This window comes from Panulirus ornatus, chromosome 19 (assembly GCF_036320965.1).
Source record: "Panulirus ornatus isolate Po-2019 chromosome 19, ASM3632096v1, whole genome shotgun sequence".
Taxonomy (NCBI): domain Eukaryota; kingdom Metazoa; phylum Arthropoda; class Malacostraca; order Decapoda; family Palinuridae; genus Panulirus; species Panulirus ornatus.
In genome coordinates this window covers 67,505,617-67,529,539 of record NC_092242.1, presented here as the reverse complement: position 1 = coordinate 67,529,539, position 23,923 = coordinate 67,505,617, and the positions used below count along the sequence as shown (strand labels likewise).

The 23,923-nt window shown below is 40.4% G+C and overlaps 1 protein-coding gene across 5 annotated transcripts in view; it reads left to right on the top strand.

Moving 5' to 3' along the window:
- The window catches only part of LOC139755656 (teneurin-m-like), a 606,211-nt gene that overhangs the window by 571,522 nt on the left and 10,766 nt on the right, over nt 1–23,923 (top strand). For all 5 annotated transcript variants that reach the window (XM_071674281.1, XM_071674282.1, XM_071674279.1 and 2 more), the window contains 5 exons: nt 7,724–7,897; nt 8,249–8,421; nt 19,413–19,662; nt 20,981–22,416; nt 22,724–22,959. In XM_071674281.1, coding sequence (XP_071530382.1) covers nt 7,724–7,897; nt 8,249–8,421; nt 19,413–19,662; nt 20,981–22,416; nt 22,724–22,959 — 2,269 coding nt within the window. The remainder of the gene's footprint in view (nt 1–7,723; nt 7,898–8,248; nt 8,422–19,412; nt 19,663–20,980; nt 22,417–22,723; nt 22,960–23,923) is intronic.

The window sequence follows — 23,923 nt, the reverse complement described above, 5'->3', positions numbered from 1 at the left end:
GAAACAGTAATCAAGTATGAAAAAAAGATACAGAGTGGATATAAGAAAGTGAGACCATTGCTCATCTGTTCATGATGCTTGCAAAGGTGGGTAGCAGCAGACAATTATGACTTTTTCTTGTTTTCTTTTGTACTTATTCACTGTTTTCTGCATTAGTAAGGTAGTGCCAAGAATAGCTGAAGAAAAAGCCTTATCCATTCACTAGATGTCATGTGTAATGCACTGAAACCACAGCCCCCTATCCACAACCAGGCCCCACAGATATTTCTGTGGCTTCCACCAGATTTTTCATATGCCCTATTTCAGTCCAGTGACAGTGCTTCGCCACCTGTTTTCCACACCACTCCAGTTCCCACTGTCCTGTACACTCCTTTCACCCTCCTGCATATTCAGTCCCTGAGCACTCATACTCATATTCACTTTATCCTTCCATATCCAATTTCTTCTTATTATTCTCCTTGTCTCCTCCATTTCTCCATTTCTGAAACATATATCATCCTTTGTCAGCCTCTCTTCACTCATTCTTTCCATATGCCTAAACTATATCAGCATGCCCTTTTCATCTCTCTCAACCATATTCTTTCAAGTACCCCACTCTCTTTTACCCAATCATTTCTTGTTTGATCAGTGCTCCTTAGACACTTTTGTCCTCAGATATTTCATTTCCAACACATCCATCCTCTTCAGCACATTCATATCTGTGGACCATGCCTCACATCCATACAACATTGTTGGGATAACTATACATTCAAACACACCCATTTTTGCCCTCCCAGATAGTAACCCCCCTTACCATATATTCCTCACTGCTCCCAGAACCTTCACCCCCTCATCCACATCCTATCCATAAACAGATTGACTAGCCATGTTAACATTATACATACCTGCTGCAGACCCACCTGCCTTTGGAGTATCTCACCTGGCTTACTCTAATGATAGAAACTCTCCATTGCTTTAAATAGCTTTCCACCCACATCATATATACATAACACCTTCCACAAAAGATCTCTATCAACCCTATCATATGCTTTCTCCAGATCCATAAATGAATATATGTATATATATTTATTTATTTATTTATTTATATTTCCATGGTTCCATCCACTGCTAAGTCCACTCTCAGATATCTAAAACTCTTCATTTCCTCCATTTCTTCTCCATTCAAACTTACCTCCCACTTTATTGACCCTCAACCCTACTGAACCTAATAACCTTGCTCTTATTCAGATTTACTCTCAACATTACTTTTTAACACACTTTACCAAACTCAGTCACCAACTTCTGCAATTTCTCACCCGAATCAGCCACCAGCGCTATAACATCAGCGAACAACTGACTCACTTCCCAAGCTCTCTCATCCACAACAGACTGCATACTTGCCCCTCTCTCCAAAACTCTTGCATACACTTCCCTGACCACCCCATCCATAAACAAATTAAACCACTATAGAGACATATGTATCCCTGCCGCAAACTGACTTTCACTCGGAAACAATCACTTCCTCTCTTCCTACTCGTACACATGCTTTGCATCCTTGGTAAAACCTTTTCACTGCTTCTAGCGACTTAATTCCCTTTTCATATACTCTTAAAACCTTCCACAAAGCATCTCTGTCCACCCTCTCATATGCTTTCTCCTGATCCATAAATGCTACATACAGATCCATCTGTTTTTTAAGTATTTCTCACATACATTCGTCAAAGCAGACACCTGATCTACACATCCTCTACCACTTCTGAAACCACACTGCTCTTCCCCAATCTGATGCTCTGTACATGCCTTCACCCTCTCAATCAATACCCTCCAATATGATTTCCCAGAAATACTCACCAGACTTATGCCTTTATCCCCCATTGCTGGTGGCTGATTCATGTGAGAAACTGCAGAAGCTGGTGACTGAGTTTGGTAAAGTGTGTGAAAGAAGAAAGTTGAGAGTAAATGTAAATAAGAGCAAGGTTATTAGGTACAGTAGTGTTGAGGGTCAAGTCAATTGGGAAGTAAGTTTGAATGGAGAAAAACTGGAGGAAGTGAAGTATTTTAGATATCTAGGAGTGGATTTGGCAGCGGATGGAACCATGAAAGCGGAAGTGAATCATAGGGTGGGGGAGGGGGCAAAAATTCTGGGAGCCTTGAAGAATGTGTGGGAGTCGAGAACATTATCTCGGAAAGCAAAAATGGGTATGTTTGAAGGAATAGTGGTTCCAACAATGTTGTAAGGTTGCGAGGCATGGGCTATGGATAGAGTTGTGCACAGGAGAGTGGATGTGCTGGAACTGAGATGTTTGAGGACAGTATGTGGTGTGAGGTGGTTTGATCGAGTAAGTAATGTAAGGGTAAGAGAGATGTGTAGAAATAAAAAGAGCGTGGTTGAGAGAGCAGAAGAGAGTGTTTTGAAATGGTTTGGGCACATTGAGAGAATGAGTGAGGAAAGATTGACCAAGAGGATATATGTGTCAGAGGTGGAGGGAACGAGAAGTGGGAGACCAAATTGGAGGTGGAAAGATGGAGTGAAAAAGATTTTGAGTGATCGGGGCCTGAACATGCAGGAGGGTGAAAGGTATGCGAGGAATAGAGTGAATTGGAACAGTGTGGTATACTGGGGTCGACGGCTGTCAATGGATTGAACCAGGGCATGTGAAGCGTCTGGGGTAAACCATGGATAGTTCTGTGGGGCCTGGATGTGGAAAGGGAGCTGTGGTTTCGGTGCATTATACATGACAGCTAGAGACTGAGTGTGAACGAATGTGGTCTTTGTTGTCTTTTCCTAGTGCTACCTTGTGCACATGCAGGGGGAGGGGGTTGTCATTTCATGTGTGGTGGGGTGGCGACAGGAATTAATAAAGGCAGACAGTATGAATTATGTACATATGTATATATGTCTGTGTGTGTGTATATATATGTATACGTTGAGATGTATAGGTATGTATATGTGCGTGTGTGGACGTGTATGTATATGCATGTGTATGTGGGTGGGTTGGGCCATACATGTACATACATATACTTATCAACACATACATACACAGACACATACGTATATACACATACTTGCTGCCTTTACCCATTCCTGTCGCTACCCTGCAACACAGGAAATTAACCCTCCTCACCCCTACACCCCCACCCCACCCCACCCCTAACAGCAAGGTAGTGCCAGGAACAAACAAAAAAAAGCCCACATTTGCTCACACTCAATCTCTAGCTATCATGTGTAATGCACCACAGCTCCCTTTCCATATCCAGGACCCACAGACCTTTCCATGGTTTACCCCAGATGCTTCACATGTCCTGATTCGATCCACTGACAGCACGTGGAGCCTGGTATACCACATCACTCCAATTCACCCTATATTCCTTGCACGCCTTTCACTCTCCTCTATGGCCAGGCCCCAATTGCTCAAAATCTCTCTCACTCCAACCTTCCACCTCCAGTTTGGTCTCCCACTTCTCCTTCTTCCCTCCACCTCTTGACACACATATCCTCTTTTCAATCTTTCCTCACTCATTCTCTCCATGTGTCCAAACCATTTCAACACACCCTCTTCTGATTTCTCAACCATATTCTTTTTTTATTACCAAACATCTCTCTTATACTTTCATTACTTAATCAAACCACCTCATACCACACATTTTTCTCAAACATTTCATATCCAACACATCCACCCTCCTCCATACAACCCTGGCAACAATATAACATTGTTGGAACCACTATTCCTTCAAACATACCCATTTTTGTTCTCTGAGATAATGTTCTTGCCTTCCACACATTCTTCAATGCTCCCAGAACCTTTGCCCCCCTCCCCCACCCTGTGACTCACTTCTGCTTCCATGGTTCCATCCACTGCCAAGTCCACTCCCAGATATCTAAAACACTAAACTTCCTCCAACTTTTCTCCATTCAGACTTACCTCCCAATTAACTTGTCTCTCAACCCTACTGAACCTAATAACCTAGCTCTTACTCACATTTACTCTCAACTTTCTCTTTTCACACACTTTACCAAACTCAGTCACCAACCTCTGCAGTTTCTCACCCGAATCAGCCACCAGCACTATATCATCAGCAAACAGCAGCTGACTCACTTCACAGGCCCTCTAATCCACAAGAGACTGCATACTTGCCCCTCTCTCTAAAACACTTGCATTCACCTCCCTAATCACCCCATGGTTGTTTGATTTGTTTATGGATATATTATTTTATTTATATTATTATACTTTGTCGCTGTCTCCCGCGTTAGCGAAGTAGCCCAATGAGACAGATGAAAGAATGGCCTAACCCATCTACATACACGTATATACATAAACGCCCACACACACACATATACATATCTATACATTTCAATGTATACAGACATATACAGATATACAAATGTACATATTCATACTTGCTGCCTTCATCCATTCCTTTCGCCACCCCACCACACGTGAAATGGCACCCCCCTCCCCCCTTGCACGTGTGAGGTAGCGCTGGGAAAAGACAACAAGGGCCACATTCATTCACACTCAGTCTCTAGCTGTCATGTGTAATGCACCAAAACCACAGCTCCCTTTCCACATCCAGGCCCACAAAACTTTCCATGGTTTACCCCAGATGCTTCACATGCCTTGTTTCAATCCATTGACAGCACGTCGACGCTGGTATACACATCGTTCCAACTCAACTCTATTCCTTGCACATCTTTCACCCTCCTGTATGTTCAGGCTCCAATCGCTCAAAATCTTTATCACTCCATCCTTCAACCTCCAATTTGGTCTTCCACTTCTCCTCGTTTCCTCCACCTCTGCCACATATATCCTCTTTGTCAATCTTTCTTCACTCATTGTCTCCATGTGACCGAACCATTTTGATACACCCTCTTCTGCTTTCTCAACCACACTCGTTTTACGACCACACATTCTCTTACCCTTTCATTGGATTATGTGTTAATTGATAGGCATGTGAAAGAGAGACTTTTGGATGTTAACGTGCTGAGAGGGCAACTGGAGGGATGTCTGATCATTATCTTGTAGAGGCGAAGGTGAAGATTTGTGGAGGTTTTCAGAAAGGAAGAGAGAATGTTGGGGTGAAGAGAGTGGTGAGAGTAAGTGAACTTGGAAATGGGACTTGTGTGAGGATGTACCAGGAGAGATTGAGTGCAGAATGGAAAAAAATGAGAGCAAATGATGTAAGGGGAGAAGGGGGGGGGGGGAGAATGGGATGTATTTAGGGATGCAGTGATAGCTTGCACAAAAGAAGCTTGTGGCATGAGAAGGGTGGGAGGTAGGCAGATTAGAAAGGGTAGTGAGTGGTGGGATGAAGAAGTATGATTTAGTGAAAGAGAAGAGAGAGGCATTTGGATGTTTTTTGCAGGGAAATAGTGCAAATGACTGGGAGATGTATAAAAGAAAGAGGCAGGAGGTCAAGAGAAAGGTGCAAGAGGTGAAAAAGAGGCAAATGAGATATAGGGTGAGAGAGTATCATTAAATTTTAGGGGAAATAATTAGATGATTTGGAAGGAGGTAAATAAAGTGTGTAAGACATGAGAACAAATAAGAACATCAGTGAAGGAGGCTAATGGGGAGGTTATAACAAGTAGTGGTGAAGTGAGAAGGAGATGGAGTGAGTATTTTGAAGGTTTGTTGAATGTGTTAGATGATAGAGTGGCAGATATAGGGTGTTTCTGTCCAGGTGGTGTGTGAAGTGAGAGGGTCAGGGAGAACGGTTTGATAAACAGAGAAGAGGTACTGAAAGCTTTGCGGAAGATGAAAGGCAGCCAAGCAGCAGGTCTGGATGGTATTGCAGTGGAATTTATTAAAAAAAGGGTTGACTGTGTTTCTGACCGGTTGGTGAGAATATTCAGTGTATGTATTGTTCACAGTGAAATGCCTGAGGATTGGCGGAATGCATGCATAATGCCATTATATAAAGGCAAAGGGGATAAAGGTGAGTGTTTAAATTACAGAGGTATAAGTTTGTTGAGTATTCCTGGGAAATTATATGGGAGGGTATTGATAGAGAGGATGAAGGCATGTACATGTACAGAGCATCAGATTGAGGAAGAGCAGTGTGGTTTCAGAAGTGGAAAGGATGTGTGGATCAAGTGTTTGCTTTGAGGAATGTATGTGAGAAATACTTAGAAAAACAGATGGATTTGTATGTAACATTTATGGATTTGGAGAAGGCATATGATAGAGTTGATAGAGATGCTCTGTGGAAGGTGTTAAGAGTATATGGTGTGGGAGGCAAGTTGCTAGAAGCAATGAAAAGTGTTTATCGAGGATGTAAGGCATGTGTACGAGTAGGAAGAGAGGAAAGTGGTTGGTTCTCAGTTAATGTCGGTTTGCAGCAGGGGTGCGTGATGTCTCCATGGTTGTTTGATTTGTTTATAGATGGGGTTGTTAGGGAGTTAAATGCAAGAGTTTTGGAAAGAGGGCAAGTATGCAGTCTGTTGTGGATGAGAGGGCTTAGGGAGTGAGTCAGTTGTTGTTCGCTGATGATACAGCACTGGTGGCTCATTCAGGTCTGAAACAGCAGAAGCTGGTGACTGAGTTTGGTAAAGTGTGTGAAAGAAGAAAGCAGAGAGTAAATGTGAATAAGAGCAAGGATATTAGGTACAGTAGGGTTGAGGGACAAGTCAATTGGAAGGTGAGTTTGAACAGAGAAAAAAATGGAGGAAGTAAAGTGTTTTAGATATCTGGGAGTGGATCTGGCAGCGGATGGAACCATGGAAGTAGAAGTACCTGGAGAGATTGAGTGTAGAATGTTAAAAGGTGAGAGCAAATGACATGATGGGAGTGGATGAGGAATGGGATGTAATTAGGGAAGTAGTGATGGCATGCGCAGAAGTTGCACGTGGCAACAAGGAAACAGACAAAGAATGGCCCAACTACTCATATGCTTATACATAAACACCCATACATGTACATATACATACATATGCATTTCAACGTATGCATACATATACATACATAGACATATACATAAATACATATGTACATATTCATACCTGCTGCCTTCATCCATTCCCATTGCCACCTTGCCACACAGGAAATACAAAGAAAACATGAACTCATCCTCCATACTAAGAAGCAGAGTAACACAAGAGGATTCCAGGGACCATTTCAGTATCAACTCAAGTCATAAGTTCCTGCTGGATATCTAAATGATAATGAAAGATTATTGCATTTATTCCCTGAAATACTGATACGCAAAATAATGAAACTGATTCACCATTAAAGAAGACAAAAAAAATCAATATGAAATACTGTAATGCAGAACAGAGTTTCCCTTTGAACACATTATTTACAAAGACAGATAAATGTTTCACTTTTTTCTTTCAAAATGAGGTAAATCAATTACCTTTCTTAACCATTTGAACAGCGCTGTGCAGAAAGTACTGAAACTTTACCTTTTGTTCGTTACTTCTCTCTTCTTGGGCCATAGGTTTCTTCCAGATTGCACTCTCATTTCTTTGGATTTTAACTGTGACTGTGGTCAAATTTGTATGGTCTTCTGTTAACTAGTTTAGCAATGAAACACCTTATTAGTTCCTCTGAAAGCTATCTTATTTATAATCAGTATCTATTTTTGTTGTAACATAATATTTTGTCTGACAATGAATCAGCTACAAGTTTCACTTTTTCTTGAGGAGTAATATTCTTCTTTTTCAGACTGAACTGTGCTATGTTTCATATTTAGAAGTGAAATGTGATGTTCCTGTGTCTATAGAGTATTTCATTTTTTCCACTAGGGCTCTTGGATATGAATCCACCATCCAGTTACAACTGACACCATCTGTGATCCCTGAAACTCTGAGGAGAATATATCTTAGGATTACAATTGAGGGGATTCTCTTTGAAAAAACTTTTGAAGCTGACCCAGATATTAAGTTCACCTATGCATGGAACCGACTTAATGTATATAGGTAAGATTATTATTTTTTGATGTATAAAGGTAAGATTATTAAAGATGGAAGATAAATTTTACAAATTTAAGGTAATGGAGCTCTTTATCTTAGGATTATGAGAAAGTATAACTGATAAGTTGAAAACAGATTTTTCATTTTTGACTGTTAACACAAATATCATTGAATTTAAGTTTTCAATACTTGAGATTATGGGGGAATATTGTATGTGCAGCAGATTTCATGGTTATGTTTCAGGGTTATAACATTGCTTGAAATTTAAGAATATATATGTATTTTATTATTGTTATGGTTTGCATTTATTCATGATTACACCTCTGATAAAAAATACAAACTACCTATCCTATGCAGGCAGCGTGTGTATGGTGTAACATGGGCTGTGGTGAAGGTTGGGTTTGCATACAGCAATTGTGACCAAATAATATGGGATTCACAGACAACACAAGTTTCAGGACATGACATGAGCATCTCAGATATTGGTGGATGGGATCTTTCCATCCATCATAGGTATAATTTCCATGAAGGTGAGTTCCCATATGAAATATGAGGTAAAGTTTAAGCTTCAAATCATTTACAATATTGATTATGAATGTCTCTCATTTTGAAATTAGTAAAAGTGTAATTTAATGGCATTTTTTTTTTTATCAACAGTGACATAGAGATTTAATTGTTTCACTTAAAATACATGTAGATATCCCTGTTTTAGTTTCAGTTAAGGTTCCTAAACCAGTAGGGCAGTGGATAAATATAGACTTTTAAACTGCACATTAACTGTGTAATCTTACATGATCTAACTTTTTTTCATACATATTTGCCTCACTTGCCTTAGTCTGGCAGTGTCAAGAACAGTTGAGCAATAGGCTTATTTACACACAACCAATATCCAGCTTTTATGCATAATGTAGTGAAATCACAGACTACCTTCTATATATGCACCCCACAAACTATTCTGTGGTTTACCTGACTGCATCATATGCTTTGGTCCAGCTCATTGACAGAACATCACCTCCTGTATACCACATCACTCCAAAGCATTCTGTCAAATGCTTGTCTCTTGCCCTCCTAAATGTTCAGGTACCTGATAACCCAATTTTTTTTCACTTCATCCTTTCATCTCTTCCTTTATACCTCACATAACCTCTTCCTTCCTCCATTTCTTACACATATATCCTCAATGTCTGTTGGTCTTCACTCATACTTTCCTTAAGCCAGAACTATTCAAGCAAACCCAAAGTAGGCTTCTTAGTCAACTACTTTCACTACCACACCTCTCTGACTGTCATTTCATAAATAATCAGCCTGCCTCATCCCACTCTTCATCCTTGGTGTATAAATTCCAATAGATTTTTCCTTTCCCATTTCTCATTTTCAAGGTCTAAAACTTGCATCCATACAACAGTTTGCAGTACTGTACCTTCTGACATTGATTGTTAACATGGAATTTTGGATTGTTAACGTATGAAATGATTTGTGAATTAAAGTGGTTAATCGCAGTGCTGTAAATACGTTTGAGAATAGACTGATAGATATTTTGCTTCAAGTCCACAAATTAATTTTTTTTTCTTATGAATATTTTGATTCTAGTGTACATTTTGCATTATTTGTGCATCCTTGGTTACATTGACAGAGTACAGTTTATATGCTTTAAGTTATCTGCATGCCTTCTAAATTTTACCATCCTAATCTTAAATTTCTGATGTTTTCCACTATCACAAAAAGAATTGGAAGGACCTTGTGGTCTGTTTGCTGTTTGAATTCCTTTTGTATTCCATTATATCTTTGCCCTACAGATAGTGACCTTTCTTCTACATGCTCTGTCATCCATTCACTTTTACGACTATTATTGTTCCAATTCACTCTATTCCTTGCACACCTTTCACCCTCCTGTATGTTCAGGTGCCGATCACTCAAAATCTTTTTCACTCCATCCTTCCTCCTCCAATTTGGTCTCCCACTTCTCCTCATTCCCTCCACCTCCAACACATATATCCTCTTTGTCAATCTTTCCTCACTCATTCTCTTCGTGTGACCAAACCATTTTAATACACCCTCATCTACTCTCTCAACCACACTCGTTTTGCTACCACACATCTCTCTTACCCTTTCATTGGATTATGTGTTAATTGATAGGTGCGTGGAAGAGAGACTTTTGGATGTTAATGTGCTGAGAGGGGCAACTGGAGGGATGTCTGATCATTATCTTGTGGAGGTGAAGGTGAAGATTTGTGGGGGTTTTCAGAAAGGAAGAGAGAATGTTGGGGTGAAAAAAGTGGTGAGAGTAAGTGAACTTGGAAAGGAGACTTGTGTGAGGAAGTACCAGGAGAGATTGAGTGCAGAATGGAGAAAGGTGAGAGCAAATGATGTAAGGGGAGGGAGGGGAAGAATGAGACATATTTAGGGAAGCAGTGATGGCTGGTGGCATGAGAAAGGTGGGAGGTAAGCAGATTAGAAAGGGTAGTGAGTGGTGGGATGAAGAAACATGATTTAGTGAAAGAGAAGAGAGAGGCATTTGGATGTTTTTTGCAGCAAAATAGTGCAAATGACTGGAAGATGTATAAAAGAAGGAGGCAGGAGGTCAAGAGAAAGGTACAAGAGGTGAAAAAGAGGCAAATGAGAGTTGGGGTGAGAGAGTATCATTAAATTTTAGGGAGAATAAAAAGATAATCTGGAGGGAGGTAAATAAAGTGTGTAAGACATGAGAACAAATAAGAACATTGGTGAAGGGGGCTAATGGGGAGGTAATAACAAGTAGTGATGAAGTGAGAAGGAGATGGAGCGAGTACTTTGAAGGTTTGTTGAATGTGTTAGATGATAGAGTGGCAGATATAGGGTGTTTCGGTCGAGATGGTGTGCGAAGTGAGAGGGTCAGGGAGAATGGTTTGATAAACGGGGAAGAGGTAGTGAAAGCTTTGTGGAAGATGAAAGGCAGCAGGTCTCGATGGTATTGCAGTGGAATTTATTAAAAAGAAGGGTGATTGCTGTTGACTGGTTGGTGAGAATATTCAGTGTATGTATTGTTCACAGTGAAGTGCCTGAGGATTGGCAGAATGCATGCATAGTGCCATTGTATAAAGGCAAAGGGGATAAAGATGAGTGTTCAAATTACAGAGGTATACGTTTATTGAGTATTCCTGGGGAATTATATGGGAGGGTATTGATTGAGAGGGTGAAGGCATGTACAGAGCATCAGATTGGGGAAGAGCAGTGTGGTTTCAAAAGTGGCAAAGGATGTGAGGATCAGGTGTTTGCTTTGAGGAATGTATGTGAGAAATACTTAGAAAAAACAATGGATTTGTTTGTAGCATTTATGGATCTAGAGAAGGCATATAATGGAGTTGATAGAGATGCTCTGTGGAAGGTGTTAAGAGTAAATTCCATTGCAGTACCATCCAAACTGCTGCCTTGCCAGCTTTCATCTTCTGCAGAGCTTTCATTACGTCTTCTCTGTTTACCAAACCACCTCAACCAAGACACCCTTTATCTGCCACTCTATCATCAAGCACATTCAACATAAATGTCCCTATATGCATATATACATACATATACATATCATATTCTTTTTTGATATTATACTTTGTTGCTGTCTCCCACGTTAGTGAGGTAGCACAAGGAAACAGACGAAAGAATGGCCCAACCCACCCACATACACATGTATATACATACACATCCACACACAGCACATATACATACATATACATCTCAACGTATACATATATACACACACAGGCATATACATATATACACATGTACATAATTCATACTGTCTGCCCTTATTCATTCCCTTCACCACCCCACCACACATGAAATGACAACCCCCTCCCCTCGCATGTGCGCGAGGCAGCGCTAGGAATAGACAACAAAGGCCACATTTGTTTACACTCAGTCTCTAGCTGTCATGTATAACGCACTGAAACCACAGCTCCCTTTCCGCATCCAGGCCCCATAAATCTTTCCATGGTTTATCCCAGATGCTTCACATGCCCTGGTTCAATCCATTGACAGCACATCGACCCCAATATACCACATTGTTCCAATTCACTCTATTCCATGCATGCCTTTCACCTTGCACACCCCAATCACTCAAAATCTTTTTCACTCCATCTTTCCACCTCCAATTTGGTCTCTCACTCCTCCTCAATCCCTCTACCTCTTTGTCAATCTTTCCTCACTCATTCTCTCCATTTGACCAAACCATTTCAAAACACCCTCTTCTGCTCTCTCAACCACACTCTTTTTATTACCACACATCTCGCTTACCCTTCCATATCTTACTCGATCAAACCACCTCACACCACATATTGTCCTCAAACGTCTCATTTCCAGCACATCCACCCTCCTCTGCACAACTCTATCTATAGCCCATGCCTCGCAACCATATAACATTGTTAGAACCACTATCCTTCAAACATACCCATTTTTGCTCTCCGAGATAACATTCTCGGCTTCCACACACTTTTCAACGCTCCCAGAACTTTCAGCCCCTACCCCACCCTATGATTCACTTCCGCTTCCATGATTCCATCTGCTGCCAAATCCACTCCCAGATATCTAAAACACTTCATTTCCTCCAGTTTTTCTCCAGTCAAACTTACCTCCCAATTGACTTGTCCCTCAGCACTACTGTACCTAATAACCTTGCTCTTATTCACATTTACTCTCAACTTTCTTCTTTCACACACTTTACCAGACTCAGTCACCAGCTTCTGCAGTTTCTCACCCAAATCAGCCACCACTGCTGTATCATCAGCAAACAACAACTGACTCACTTCCTAAGCTCTCTCATCCACAACAGACTGCATACTTGCCCCTCTTTCCAAAACTCGTGCATTCACCTCCCTAACTACCCCATCCATAAATAAATTAAACAACCATGGAGACCACGCACCCCTGCCGCAAACCAACATTCACTGAGAACCAATCACTTTCCTCTCTTCCTACACGTACACATGCCTTACATCCTCGATAAAAACTTTTCACTGCTTCTAACAATTTACCTCCCAAACCATATATTCTTAATACCATCCACAGAGCATCTCTGTCAGCTCTGTCATTTGCCTTCTCCAAATCCATAAATGCTACATACAAATCCATTTGCTTTTCTAAGTATTTCTCACATACATTTTTCAAAGCAAACACCTGATCCACATATCCTCTACCACTTCTGAAACCACACTGCTCTTCCCCAATCTGCTGCTCTACATGCCTACACCCTCTCAATCAATACCCTCCCATATGATTTACCAGGAATACTCAACAAACTTATACCTCTGTAATTTGAGCACTCACTCATATCCCCTTTGCCTTTGTACAATGGCACTATGTAAGCATTCCCCCAGTCCTCAGGCACCTCACCATGAGTAATACATACATTAAATAACCTTACCAACCAGTCAACAATACAGTCACCCCTTTTTTAATAAATTCCACTGCAATACCATCCAAACCCGCTGCCTTGCAGGCTTTCATCTTCCACAAAGCTTTTACTACCTCTCCTCTGTTTACCAAATCATTCTCCCTAACCCTCTCACTTTGCACACCACCTTGGCACCCTTGGCACTCTATCATCAAACACATTCAACAAACCTTCAAAATACTCACTCCATCTCCTCACATCACCACTGCATGTTATCACCTCCCCATTAGCCCCCTCCACTGATGTTCCCATTTGTTCCCTTGTCTTACACACTTTATTTACCTCCCTCTAAAACACCTTTTTATTCTCCCTAAAATTTAATGATACTCTCTCACCCCAACTCTCATTTGCCCTCTTTTTTGCCTCTTGCACCTTTCTCTTGACCTCCTGCCTCTTTCTTTTATACATCTCCCACTCATTTGCATTATTTTCCTGCAAAAATCATCCAAATACCTCTCTCTTCTCTTTCACTAATAATCTTACTTCTTCATCCCACCCCTAACTACCCTTTCTAATCCACCCACTTCCCACACTTCTCATGCCACAAGCATCATTTGCGCAAGCCATCACTGCTTCCCTAATTACATCCCATTCTTCCCCACTCCCCTTACGTCCTTTGTTCTCATCTTTTTCCATTCTGTACTCAGTTTCTCCTGGTACTTCCTCACACAAGTCTCCTTCCCAAGCTCACTTACTCTCACCAACCTCTTCACCCCAACATTCTCTCTTCTTTTCTGAAAACCTCTACAAATCTTCACCTTCGCCTCCACAAGATAATGATCAGACATCCCTACAGTTGCACCTCTCTGCACATTAACATCCAAAAGTCTCTCTCTTTTGTGCTCCTATCAATTAACACGTAATCTAGTAACACTTTCTGGCCATCTCTCCTACTTACATATGTATACTTATGTATACCTCTCTTTTTAAACTAGGTATTCCTAATCACCAGTCCTTTTTCAGCACATAAATCTACAAGTTCTTCACCATTTCCATTTACAACACTGAACACCCCATGTACATGAATTATTCCCTCAACTGCCACATTACTCACCTTTGCATTCAAATCACCCATCACTATAACCCGGTCTCGTGCATCAAAACTACTAACAAACTCACTCAGCTGCTTCCAAAACACTTGTCTCTCATGATCTTTCTTCTCATGCCCAGGTGCATATGCACCAATAATCACCCATCCCTCTCCATCCACTTTCAGTTTTACCCATATCAGTCTAGAGTTTACTTTCTTACACTCCATCACATACTCCCACCACTCCTGTTTCAGGAGTAGCGCTACTCCTTCCCTTGCTCTTGTCCTCTTACTAACCCATGACTTTACTACCAAGACATTCCCAAACCACTCTTCTCCTTTACCCATGAGCTTCGTTTCACTCAGAGTCAAAACATCCATGTTCCTTTCCTCAAACATACTACCTATCTTTCCTTTTTACTCATCTTGGTTACGTCCACACACATTTAGACACCCCAATCTGAGCCTTCGAGGAGAATGAGCACTCCCCACATGACTCCTTCTTCTGATTCCCCATTTAGAAAGTTAAAATATAAGGAGGGGAGGGTTTCTAGCCCCCTGCTCCCATCCCCTTTAGTTGCCTTCTGAGACACGTAAGGAATGCGTGGGAAGTATTCTTTCTCCCTTATCCCTAGGAAGGACATATCATCATATACATACATATACCTACACATACTTAGACTTATACATATATACACATGTACATATTCATACGTGCTTGCCTTCATCCATTCTTGGCGCTACCCTGCCCCATATCATCATATACATACATATACCTACACATACTTAGACTTATATACACATGTACATATTCATACTTGCTTGCCTTCATCCATTCTTGGCACTACCCTGCCCCACAGGAAACAGCATCGCTAACCCCTACTTCAGTGAGGTAGCACTGAAACCACAACCCTTGTCCATAATGAGGCCTCACAGAGCTTCCAGTGGTTTCTCCTGGCTACTTCATATGCTCTGGTTTAGTCCTATGACAGCATGTCATCATCTTAATATCACATCATTTCAGTTCATTTTATCCCGTGCATGCCTTGCACCCTTCTATATGTTCAGGGCCTGACTCTTCAGAGAATCTGTCACTCCATCCTTCCACCTCCTCCTTGGTTCTCCTTTTACCTTTTTCCTTCCACCTCTGACGTGTATACATACCTTCAGAGTCATCTTTTCCTCACTCATCTCCTTCAGATGCCCAAACTGTTTCAGCACACCCTCTTTAGCTTTCTCATATATACTTTTCTTACTACTAAAACTCTATCTTACCCCATCATTTCTCATTCTATGAACTCTTCTAACACTACATATTGTCCTCAAACAGTTTATTTCCAAAAAGTGTTCGTTGGGATAGTACTGTTGTCTGGGCTGTATGAATGCAAGGCATAGGAATTGGACAGAAACCTGAAGGATTATTGTTATTACTATTTTTTTCTTTTGTTTCATACACATTTCCTATTTCTCGCATTTGTAAGGTAGCAATGAGAACAGAGGACTGAGCCTTAGAGAGGGAATATCTTCACTTGGAACTGCTGTCTATTCCATTTTTTTGGAAAATTAAATTATTATCATTATCATTATTATCATTATTATAATCATTATTATTATTTCCACGTATTCCCCGCGTTTCGTAGAAGGTGACTATAGGGGGCATGAGCGGGAGGCTGGAAACCCCTCCTCCTTGTATTTGAATTTAGTTCTAAAAAGGGAAACAGAAGAAGGAGTCAAGCTGTGAGTGCTCATCCTTCTCGAAGGCTCCAATTGGGGTGTCTTAATTTGTGTGGATGTAACCAAGATGAGAAGAAAGGAGAGATAGGTAGTATTTTTGAGGAAAGAAACCTGGAGGTTGTGGCTCTAAGTGAAATGAAGCTCAAGAATAAGGGGGAAGAGTTTTGGGAAAGTCTTGGGAGTAAAGTCAGGTGTTGGTGAGTGGACAAGAGCTAAGGAAGGAGTAGCACTACTCCTGAAGTAAGAGTTGTGGGAGTATGTGATAAAGTGTAAGAGTAAATTCTAGATTGATGTGGGTAAAATTGAAAGTGGATGGGTGATGATTGGTGCATATGCACCTGGTCATGAGCAGAAATATCATGAGAGGCAAGTGTTTTAGGAGCACCTGAGTGAGTGTGTTAGCAGCTTTGACGCATGAGACCAGGTTATGGTGGTGGGTGATTTAAATGCAAAGGTGAGTAATGTGGCAGTTGGGGTATTATTGGTGTACATGGGATGTTCAGTGTTGTAAATTGAAATGGTGAAGAGCTTGTGGATTTGTGTGTTGAAAAAAAAGGCTGGTGACTGGGAATACCTGGTTTAAAAAGAGAGAGACATAAGTATACGTACGTGAGTAGGAGAGATGGTCAAAGAGCATTATTGGATTACATGTTGATTGATAGGTGTGTAAATGAGAGACTTTTGGATGTAAATGTGCTGAGAGGGGCAGCTGGAGGGATTTCTGATCACTATCTTGTGGAGGTGTAGGTGAAGATTTGTAGTTTTTCAAAAGAGAAACTTTGGGGAGAAGAGAGTGGTGAGAGTAAGTGAGCTTGGAAAGAGACTTGTGTGAGGAAGTACCAGGAGAGAGTGTAGAATGTTAAAAGGTGAGAGTAAATGACATGAGGGGAGTGGATGAGAAATGGGATGTATTTAGGGAAGTAGTGATGACATGCCCAAAAGATGCACGTGGCAAGAGAAAGGTGGGAAGTGGGCAGATTAGAAACAATAGTCAGTGGTAGGATGAAGAAGTAAGGTTGTTAGTGAAAGAAAAGAGAGGCATTTGGATGGTACTTGCAGGGAAGAAGTGCAAATGACTGGGAGATGTATTAAAGAAAGTGGCAAGGGGTCAAGATAAAGGTGCAGGGCTTGAAAAAGAGGGCAAATGAGAGTTAGGGTGAGGGAGTATCATCAAATTTTAGGGAGAATGAAAATATGTTTTGGAAGAAGGTAGATAATGTGCATAAGACAAGAGAACAAATGTGAAGGGGGCACCTGGGGAGGTAATAACAGGTAATGATGAAGCGAGAAGGAGATGGAGTGAGTATTTTGAAGGTTTGTTGAATGTGTTTGATGATAGAGTGGCAGATATAGGGTATTTTGGTTGGGCTGGTGTGCGAAGTACGAGAAAATGGTTTAGTAAAGAAAGAAGGGGTAGTGAAATCTTTGTGGAAGATGAAATCCGGCAAGGCGGCAGGTTTGGATGGTATTGCTGTGGAATTTATTAAAATAGAAGGTGACTGTATTGTTGATTGATTGGTAAGGATATATATTATATGTATGGACCATTGTGAAGTGCTGGAGGATTGGCGGAATGGATGCATAGTGCCATTGTAGAAAAGCAAACAGGATAAATGTGAGTGTTCAAACTACAGAGGCATAAGTTTGCTGAATATTCCTAGGAAATTATATGGGAGGGTATTGATTGAGAGGGTGAAGGCATGGACAGACCAAGACGGGAAAAGCAATGTGGTTTCAGAAGTGGTAGAGGATGTGTGGATCAGGTGTGTGCTTTGAAGAATGTATGTGAGAAATATTTAGAAAAACCAATAGATTTGTATGTTGCATATATGGATCTGGAGAAGGCAAATAATAGGGTTGATAAAGATGCTTTGTGGAAGGTTTTAAGGTGTTATATGGTGTGTGAGGTAAGTTGCTGGAAGCCATGAAAAGATTTTACCAAGGATGTAAGGCTTATGTGCAAGTAGGAAGAGAAGAGAGTGATTGGCTGCCAGTGAATATCGGTTTGCGGCATGGGTGTGTGATGTCCCCATGGTTGTTTGATTTGTTTATGGATGGGGTGGTTAGGGAGGTAAATGCAAGAGTTTTGGAGAGAGGGGCAAGTATGCAGAGGGCCTGAGAAGTGAGTCAGTTGTTGTTCACCGATGATACTGCACTTGTGGCTGATTCATGTGAGAAACTGCAGAAGTTGGTGACTGGGTTTGGATAAGTGTGTGAAAGAAAGTAAATGTGATTAAGAGCCAGGTTATTAGGTTCAGTAGGGTTGAGAGACAAGTTAATTGTGATGTAAGTTTGAATGGAGAAAAATAGGAGTAAGTGAAGTGTTTTAGATATCTGGGAGTGGATTTAGCAGCAGATGAAACCATGGAAGCAGAAGAGAGTCACAGGGTGGGGGAGGGGGCAAAGGTTCTGAAGAATGTGTGGAAGGCAAGAACGTTATCTTGGAGAGCAAAAATGGATATGTTTGAAGGAATAGTGGTTCCAGTAATGTTATATGGTTGTGAAGCATGGGCTATAGATAGGTTTGTGTGGAGGAGGGTGGATGTGTTGGAAATGAAATATTTGAGGATAGTATGTGGTGAGGTGGTTTAATCAAGTAAGTAATGAAAGGGTAAGAGAGATGTGAGGTGGTTTGATCAAGTAAGTAATGAAAGGGTAAGAGAGATGTGAAGTGGTTTGATTAAGTAAGTAATGAAATTTATAGGTATGTCTATGTCTGTGTCTATGTCTACATGTGTATGTAGGTGGGTTGGGCCATTCTTTCATCTGTTTCCTTGTGTTACCTCGCAAACGCGGGAGACAGCGGCAAAAAAAAAAAAAAAAAAAAATAATAAGTGATAATAATAATAATGATAATAATATGATAATAATAATTGATTTTTTATTATATTTTAGTATGAATTAAATACATGTATGTATATGTCTGTGTATGTATGTATATGGATACATTGAAATGTATAGGTATGTATATGTGCGTGTGTGGACGTGTATGTATATACATGTGTATGTGGGTGGGTTGGGCCATTCTTTTGTCTGTTTCCTTGCGTTACCTCGCTAGCGCAGGAGACAGGACAAAGTATAATAAATAAATATTATTATTATTATTATTTTGATAACCATGTTGGAAGAAATAATTCATTATAGGATACTTAATAAGGTATAAGTGTACAAAGCATTGAGGAGTTGCATGTTTTTATAGTATATGCAGACAAGCTATTTAGTGATTTTGTTAACAGTTGTTTTTAATTATTCCATTAAAATCCATCACCAATATATCTTTCTTATACAGATCTTTTAAAAGCATGTATTTAATTTGTATCTGATTATTTCTCTCTCAGGCATCCTTCAGAAGGGTGATGGACGAAATATACACTTGAAGCAAAAGCCACGTGTGCTTCAAACATTAATGGGAGATGGTCATCAAAGAGAAGTGTCATGCAGGTCATGTGATGGGCCTGCAGATAAACAGCGCCTCCTGACTCCTGCAGCTCTTGCCTCGGGTCCTGATGGATCACTGTACATTGCAGACTTCAACTTAATTAGACGTGTTTTGCCTGACAACACTGTTAAAACTATGGTTAAATTGAAGTAAGTTTGCTGTATTTTGGAGGAAGGATTGCAGCTAGATTTAAGCTGGTATCCAAAAATATGAATATCTGTTAAGGAAAACCTGTCTGTATTCCTGGGAGTCACATAACCTGAAAAATACACAGAAATATCCTAGTATTGTTAACTTAACCATGAAGATATAAATCAAATCATAAAATGAAAAAGTAAGAAGCACCTATATATGCTTGGAAGTGCAAGTGCCATTTCAACGCATGGGGCATAAATGAGGATACACGTGTGGTGTTGCCAAGGATTTATGTACCTAATCAATCCTCATTGAATTAGGAATGGAGAAGTTAGATATATAGATAACTTTGCAATCATAATCTCTGAATCAGTGATTTTATTAGAAGAGAAGGCAAAGTAATGACACACTTTTACCTGCCCTAGTACTATCTCCTCAGTGTTTTGGGGTTTCTGAGAGATCATTAAGATTTACAGTAAGTTATTTGTTAAGGTAGTGATGTCACTATGTTTAAGTCACTTAATTTTGTTTCACTTTTACTGATTTGATAATTAGGACTACCTGTAAATTCTTTCAGGATAGATATTTACTTCTTTGGAGTTCACATTTTCTTTGGTATATATGGCACAGCATTGGAGATTAGTTCTTGGTCTCTGACCATTTTTGATTCAATTAGATTTGACTGTAGGTAGTAGCTGGTAGACAGCCACTGACCTAGGAGGTACATTACCAGTACTACCCACCTGGGTATTGGGAAGGTCATTGATGGCTGTGTAGTGAGCCAGCACTTTAGTGGTTACTAGATTCCACTTCTTAAACCCAGGTAGTGGTCTTTTCTTTATACCTCACCCATATGTGGACTGCTGGCATTCTGTCCACAGTTGTACAATCTCTCCTTGTCACACATAACATTTAACACAACTTCCACAACTCATTCTTCCTAACTCTAGATTTTTTTCAGTCAGTACTATGCACTAGCCTTGCCTTTTGGCAAAATGGTGGGAGCAATAAGTAGTAGGTAGGAACATTGGACTGGAACATTAGTTAGGAGTAGTAGGTATGAACATTAGCTGGGAGAATTAGGTAGTAGTATAAGGGTGGAACATTAGGTAGACACCTCAGGTAATAGCAGTTACTGGGAACATTGGGATGGAGCCTCTGAAAACGTTAAGGCCCAACCCACCCACATAAACATGTATATACATACACCTTCAACAAAAACATATGGGTTATAAGTAGTTATTTCATGTATTTCTAATCCATAGCAATAAGCATGTATGAAATATATTCATATAGTCACTTAATTCTAACATATGGTGCTTTTTGTTGCAGTGAAACCCGGGTTTCATACAGATACCACCTCGCTGTCAGCCCTGTCACTGGTGATGTTTACATAAGTGACCATGAGGCCCATTTGATTCTAAAAGTTCGTGATCCAGATGATTTCTCCATGCCAGAAGAAAACTACATGCCATATGTTGGGTCTGGAGAGCGCTGTCTACCCGGGGATGAAGTTGGTTGTGGTGACAACTCTCTTGCCCGAGATGCTAAACTTCAGTACCCAAAGGGAATGGCCCTGACCTTTAATGATGTTCTTTATTTTGCTGATGGAACCAATGTTCGTGCAGTGGACTCAGATGGAATCATCAACACTGTAATTGGCACTCACCGACACCGTGCACACTGGCGACCATTACCATGTGAAGGAACTGTACCTGTATCTGAAGTCAGTTTGCGCTGGCCCACTGCCTTAGCAATTAGTCCTTTAGATGACTCTCTCTATGTATTGGATGATCACCATGTGCTACGACTGACCCACGATGGACAGGTGAAAGTGGTGGCTGGTAGACCTCTCCACTGCCCTCCCCTTGGCCATGATGTGCCTTCAGATCTTGCTGCTCATACTACTCTCCGATCTCCTCAGAGTCTCGCTTTTGCCCCTAATGGAGATCTTTACATTGCAGAGAGTGATAATGAACGTATTAACCGTGTTCGTGTTATTGAAACAGATGAACGCATTCATGACTTTGCTGGTGCAGATTCCAAATGCAACTGTCAAGAGGAGAGCTGTCCTTGTTTTGATGAATCCCATGTACTGGCTGCTACAGCTGTTTTCTCAACAATTTCAGCATTGTCTGTGACCCCTGATGGTACTGTGCATGTATTAGATCAAGGTAATCTTCGTATTCGCTCTGTTACCTCTTCTATCCCAGAACCAAATGCACATCGCATGTATGAGATCTACTCTCCTGAAACACAAGAAGTGTATATCTTCAACAGATTTGGTCATCACGAGGAGACAAGAAGCATTCCAACTGGACGTGCTATCTATATGTTTGCATACAATGTTTATACTAGTAATGGTAAACTGTCTACTGTTACTGATGCTGGCGGAAACCGAGTTTCCTTCCTCCGTGAATACACAGGAAAAGTGACTATGATAGAAAACTCTCGTCAGCAAAAATGTCGGTTACAGATGTCACGCACACGCCGTTTAGAGGAGTTTGTAACACCTGATGAGCATAATGTAACATTAACCTATCATGGTGCTACTGGTCTTCTGCGATCACGCATGGATTCAACAGGTCGAGCTTATGTCTACACATATGACACTTATGGTCGCCTGACCCGCACAGTTACCCCTTCAGGCCAAGTGATAGACCTAGCATTTGACTTGAGTCAGAAAGGTGCCCGTGTAACAGTAACAAGGGATGGCACTGCACCTATTACTACACTTATCAAAGGAGCACTTGTCACAGAGACCATTGGTAAGTGATTTTTTTCATGCTTCGTGACTGACTCAAAATTTGCTTGTGGTATGCGTAATGGCATTTTTTAAGATTCAGCCCATCCTTTTTAATGATTGATCTGTATTTGGATATTAACTTGATATTAGGAAAGAAGGTTTTACCTAATGGCACTTTTTAAGTTTCAGTTTATCCTTTATACAGAATTATCTGTGTTTAATTGATAACTTGATACTAGAAAAATGAAGATTTTCCGATGAATCATGCTAAGATTATTTGTGATACTGTAACTATATGAATCCTTACAGTAATTCCCTTATTCCTTCAGGATTTGCTTCATCTGTTACTGCCCAGCTTCCTGATGGATCAGTTGTAACACGTACAGCGTGGGGACATCACATTGCGACAGACACTGTACCCTACACCTTATTGCAGGATCACACACTTGCACACTCCTTTCCAGTTTCTGGCAGGCAACGTACAGAAATAGGAGATGAACTTGTCAACAGCTTTGATTGGAAGTACTTTGTTGAAAGAAATAATCAGAATGGACCAGTGACACAGGTTTGTTCAGTTTCCTGTGTTGTTTAAATGGTACAGAAAGCATATTTTGCAAATAACAGAACTTAATACCTTTGAGCACAGAGGGTGAAGCCTAAGCAGTGCTACTTTTGACTATTCTGACAACCGTAAAAATCAATGTAAGATAATAAGTACTACAATTTTTTTTTTTAGATATAAGCTGGTAAATGTAAACGCATGGGTCAAACAATGTTTACAAATGATGTAATTATGATCAGCAATTACATAGTTATATTGTGATTGTTTCCTACATCATTAGCATATAAGGTAGGAATGACGTTTCTTAAGAGAACTGTGTAAATTCAGTGTAAAATCAAGTAGTATACATTCTAACGAGTAGATATTGAATGGTAAGCACCAGTCAGATGAAGTGTTGTCAAAGTCAGGCAGCACTGCCTCCACTTTTGCTAGAAACACAAAATCACTTCACTCTGCACACAATCTGAAGATGAATCATCAAGTATTTCAGAATCATCTATCTCATCCTCTAAGCCTGTCTCTCAGTGTCCTTCCTGTAAATTCATTGGCATGGATTAAGGGGAGAAATTATTGTGCACTACCACTTTGGCATTCATCCAGGCTCAGAAGGCAGCCTTGAAATAGATACATGAAACTCAGTGTGTTTTTTTATTTCTAGAGGAGCTGCTCAGCTCTTATACATATCCATTCAGATAAGTTAAGGAGTTAATTTGATACACAGAGTTATTTCTGTAATGTTCCTGGATAGAGTTCAGAGGAATGCAGAGTTAAGTGGAATTGGCTGTGAAGAGAAAAGGGAAATCCTCAACCTACCTGAACTGGATGAAAAAGTGTTAGGATAGACATGATGATAAAATTTAATGTTTAAGATGTCATGTCAGTGCTAACAAAGAGAGTCCAGGACAAAAGAATATAACTGCAAGTTAGGTAAGAGAAGGGTATTAAAGGCCGTGAGACAGCATTTGTT